Source organism: Austrofundulus limnaeus, unplaced genomic scaffold, assembly GCF_001266775.1.
Source record: "Austrofundulus limnaeus strain Quisiro unplaced genomic scaffold, Austrofundulus_limnaeus-1.0 Scaffold96, whole genome shotgun sequence".
NCBI lineage: Eukaryota > Metazoa > Chordata > Actinopteri > Cyprinodontiformes > Rivulidae > Austrofundulus > Austrofundulus limnaeus.
Window position 1 is genome coordinate 993,199 of NW_013952498.1, and position 4,561 is coordinate 997,759.

Genomic DNA, 4,561 nt, shown 5'->3' on the forward strand with positions numbered 1-4,561 from the left:
CTGTTAGACACAGTAAATCAAAAAAAAGTTTGAATATTTATCATCAACAAATTCTACATAAATCCATTATTTTAAAATTTTCAGAATGTCTCTCCTGAAAAAAATATTGTGCTGATGAACGTTTTATTCATCAGCTGATGTTATTTCATGAACAAAACCAAATTAAACATCAAACATTTAGTTACTTGGACTGTTACAAAGCATTGTTGTTCAACTATATATTTTATTGAATAAAAGCACTATAATAAAATTATAAACTGTAGTTGCTTCACTGATTTCAGAGCAACTTCACGCCAGTATTTCTGTCTTTTTAATTATAAAGGCCCTTTTATAAATGGTGAAAGGACTCTTAAGTGAGTTACTTTTGACACCATCCCTGTTTTGTTTTTTACAACCTACACATCTCATCCAGACTTTCAATGGCTTCTTTTTTACTGCAGTTTCTCCATTCATCRGGAATTTCTCCTTTGCCCTGAAATTTCTTTTTATAGCGGTCTTCCAGGTGCTTTTCAAAGCGACAAATGAACCACTTCCAGTAAGTCAGCATGGATGCATCAGCAGTAATGCTCCATGAAGCATATTTCTCTCCGGCATCTGCATACTGTTTAAAGCGAATACTCTCACTTGAGTTATATTCAGGGTGGAAAGTTTTGTCACTTGCAACTAGAGTTGTGCAGAAATCAATGAGTAGATCTATTGTGCCTCTTTTGTAATAGCCTTTAACTCCTGAAGGTCGATGAAAAGGAACACTGTGTTTCTCAGGACTGTGGTCTTTCAGCGTGTTGGTACAAACTGCTGAACAGAATGGGCACTTTTCCCAGCAGCAGTCACACAGCTGATCAATGAGGATTTGGTCAGGTTTCTGCCTGCAGTTCATCACCGCATCCAGGGAGAGGAGGCTCATGTTTTCAGTGACATCAACAAAGTCTTTCTCCAATTCTTCTTTAAGAAAGTCAAAATTGTTGATATCCCTGAAGTTCTGACAGTAAATGGTGTCAAGTGTCAGGTTAGGTTTCAGTGCATGGGAAAACTCCTTCACCCACATGTCTGTGTCTCCGTGGTTCTTTTTGACGTTCTCTGTTGCCTCAAACAACGCTTGACAGACAAATTTGCTAATGTTCTCGACATTTTTCTTCAGAATATTTAGAGCTTTGTCTTTGTATGTTGTGAACATGTATTTCTGCACTTCATCTTTGATAAAAGTTTCAACTTGGTCCCTTGGATTTCTGATGTAGGTAATGAAACTGTTAAAATCTTCTTTCTCTGCGAGCCATGCCAACACATGTTTCTCCAAGTTCAACCTGTTTCCACTGAATGCTGGAACATTGCACCTCATCTCTCCAGCAATTTCAACACCAGTTTTGTTACAGACAGCCTCAAAAGTGGAGACCTTCAAGTTTTTACTCATGATTTCTCCAAACACAACAGCAGTGGAGTTGCCTCTACAAAAACTCCTGAAAATGTTGTAATATTCTGTTTTCTTGCTGTTCAAAACAGTGACTATATCATTGTTATCTCTGTATGTCTTGTGAGACTGTAAAATCCAATTTGCTGCTCTGTCAAACACATACAGTGACAAATCAACTGTAAACTCCTTTTTAAATGTAAATTTCTGCCTCGTCTGAAACTCTGCCACTTTCTTTTGAATATTTTTGGCCACTTCCTGCAAATAAGCTGATCTGTAGCCTCTTGTTGCAACAGGTTTGCTCTCAATGGACTTCAGACAGTCTTGTTCAACATCATTAATGAAAGATCGGATCAGTGTCTGTTGTTCACATGAAGAAAATTTTGCTATCAAATAATTTACATTACCTTCCATGCTCTTTTTAAAGGTTATGTAATGAGTATAATCTCCAGCTTCTGACAAGTCTTTGTATCTCTGACTTTTTTTTGATTCATCAATATGATCCAATTCAATGCCAAGCTCTTGGAGGACAGCTGACTGGTCTTTCTCCAGTTTTATACCCTCTATGGGTTTTGCATTTGATGTTAATTCTTTAACCCATTGACTCCAAACTTTATTGAACTGAAAATTGAGTTTCTCTTCATCTTTTGCAATGCCTTTGAACTGGTGAGCGAGCTCTTTGCTCTGTTGGAGCAGCTTCTCCTCAAACTCTGTCTTCTTCTTGTCAAGGTTTGTACGAGCATTTCTCTGCTGGATAACTTCATCCAGTTTTCTTTGCATTCCTCCTACGAGCTCCTCATGAAACTCTTTGATTTTGGTTTCAAATTTCCCCCGCCACTGAACCAAAATGTCTTTGTCTTTGTCTGTCTCAAAATAAGTTGCAATGTCTTTTTTTATTTTTTCATATGTTTTTCTCATTTCTTCAAAAAGATGGCTGAGCTTCAGATTGTCAAGCTGTCCCTTCTCAGTTCTGAGATAAAGCTGGTTTTCAATGGTCAACATCTCATTCCTCAGGTCCCAAGTCCAGTTTCCATACTGGACCTCAAGTTTTCTATATGTTGAAATTTCTTGGGTGTTTTTGAAACTAAAAACAAAGTGTTCGTTCATCAAGGCATTCCACAGATCCTGGATTTTGTTGTTGAAATGTGACAGAGTTATCCCAGGAGACGATGAGGCCTTAGATAGAATGATGTTCCTCAGTTCTTGGACACTCTCACTATAGCCTGGATTTGGAGGAGCCATTGGAGGACTTCCCTCCCAGAGCTGGCCAAAGTATTTTACATCCTTTTGCACATCAAATGCAATGACATCGCTGAAACACTCTGCATCACACTCCTCCTCTTTGGCAGCAAGTTGAGCCATCTTGTCCAGTTTTTCTTGCAAACGTCTTTTTCCTTCCATATTTTTCTCTGCTGCTGAAATGTCTGCAACATTCTGATGAACAAACACACAACTTGGAGTAAGATTGACTTTCTTCATCCTCATGAACGCCTGAACAACTATCTGCAGGACATCCTGCATCTCAGCTGGATTTTCCCCAAAGATGTTGATCAATGTCATGTTTCCGAGGCCGACAACAAATGTTGCCAGTTCATTGTCATGATGAAGAGTGTTATTACCCTCCAGTTCAAGAGCACGCAGTCCTTCAGTGTCCACAACTAGAACATAATCAAACTTGAAATCTTTCTTGATTTCCTCTGACAGTTCAACCAGCTGCATGTAGGCACCTTTGGTGCACCTCCCAGCACTCACTGCAAACTGCAGTCCAAACATAGCATTCAGCATTGTTGACTTTCCACTGCTTTGTACACCCAAAACTGACAACACAAAAACTCTCTTGTCACCCAGTTTCTTGATGACTTCTTGTAAAAGACTAAAGATCCATATTAAAGGCACATGACCTGCATCACCATCCATCAGCTCCATCGGGTGTCCTGATATCATCAGATCTGCAGCCAGCTCAGGGTATTTAGTCCATTTAGTCTTTTGGCTTTGTGTTTGTTTCTTCTTAGATGTATGGGCTTCATAGATTTGTCCCATTTCTCTAAAGATGTGCTCCAGGCCAAAGGTTGCTGATTGCAGCTTTTTAGACAACTCTTCCAGGTCTGTTTGTTTGTGTCTTAATTTGTCAGATTTGTCATGTTGCTTTTTGAGTTCTAAGACTTCGGACCATACTTCATCATACTTTTGGAGAATTAAAGACAGATCATCTGTAAAGAGGGCATCAATGAGTATCTGAGTCCATTTCAAGAAAAATTCTCTGTCCTTTGGTGGCAAAGTCATGAGACTGTCAGTGAATAACTCCATTAATGTACTACAGGGTTTCTCACTAGAAGCGGTACACTGGTCCTGTCGTAGTTTCATTTGTTGGTCAATTTTTTTGACTTTTTCCTTCTCAATATGTCCTTTGAGATGGTGTATTTCCTTGTTTATTTTGCACCAGTCGTGCCAAAGCTGACCTTGACAAGGGAAAAAATGATTTTTGATGTTGGCAAGATTCTTGTTGTCGATCAGTTTTACTATGTTCATTGCAGCAGATTGTCCCTTTTGGCAAACTGTTTCTTTTTCATCCACTGTGATGCCAGAAACTTTGACCATAGATTCAAGCTTGAAAGAAGTGTGGGGTCCAGACAAGATCTTTACAATAATATTTTTCACTTCTTCTGAAACATCAGACTGGTTTCTGTCTTTTACACCCAGTTTGTATTTTAGTGGTTTCATCTGAACTGCACTGAAGTCCTCATCACCAATAAGAATTATAAGAGGTTTTGAAGACTTGTACAGGGTTGAGATGACTGTACTACTTCCCTGACTTTTCTCCAAAGTTGGCACAAGAATAACTGTGACTGAAGATTTTTCAGTCAGTGTTTCTCGTTGTTTTTCAACTGACAAAGCATCGCCATGAAGATTACAGAAAGCAATGCAGTTTGTAAAGGAATCGTTAGGTTTTCCAGCTGGGCAGTACCAGGCAATCTCTGCCACACCATCCATCAAATGACGAGATTTAGTACTTCCTGGACAGTTTCTGTGGAAGAATGTATTGTGGCGGTCATTGATCAACATGTTCATCAACTGGGATTTAGACACAGACAATGAACCCAGGCGGAAAAATAAAACCATTGGAGTTTCAGCTTTGTAGATAGGCATGCTCCTCAT

General features: G+C 39.0%; 1 protein-coding gene across 1 annotated transcript; it reads right to left on the reverse strand.

The window, feature by feature from the left end:
• Positions 1 to 167: 167 nt before the first annotated feature.
• LOC106520640 (interferon-induced very large GTPase 1-like) lies at positions 168 to 4,561 on the reverse strand. The gene has a single exon (XM_014012847.1). The coding sequence runs from the start codon at positions 4,559 to 4,561 to the stop codon at positions 389 to 391; it is 4,173 nt and encodes a 1,390-aa protein (XP_013868301.1). The 3' UTR covers positions 168 to 388.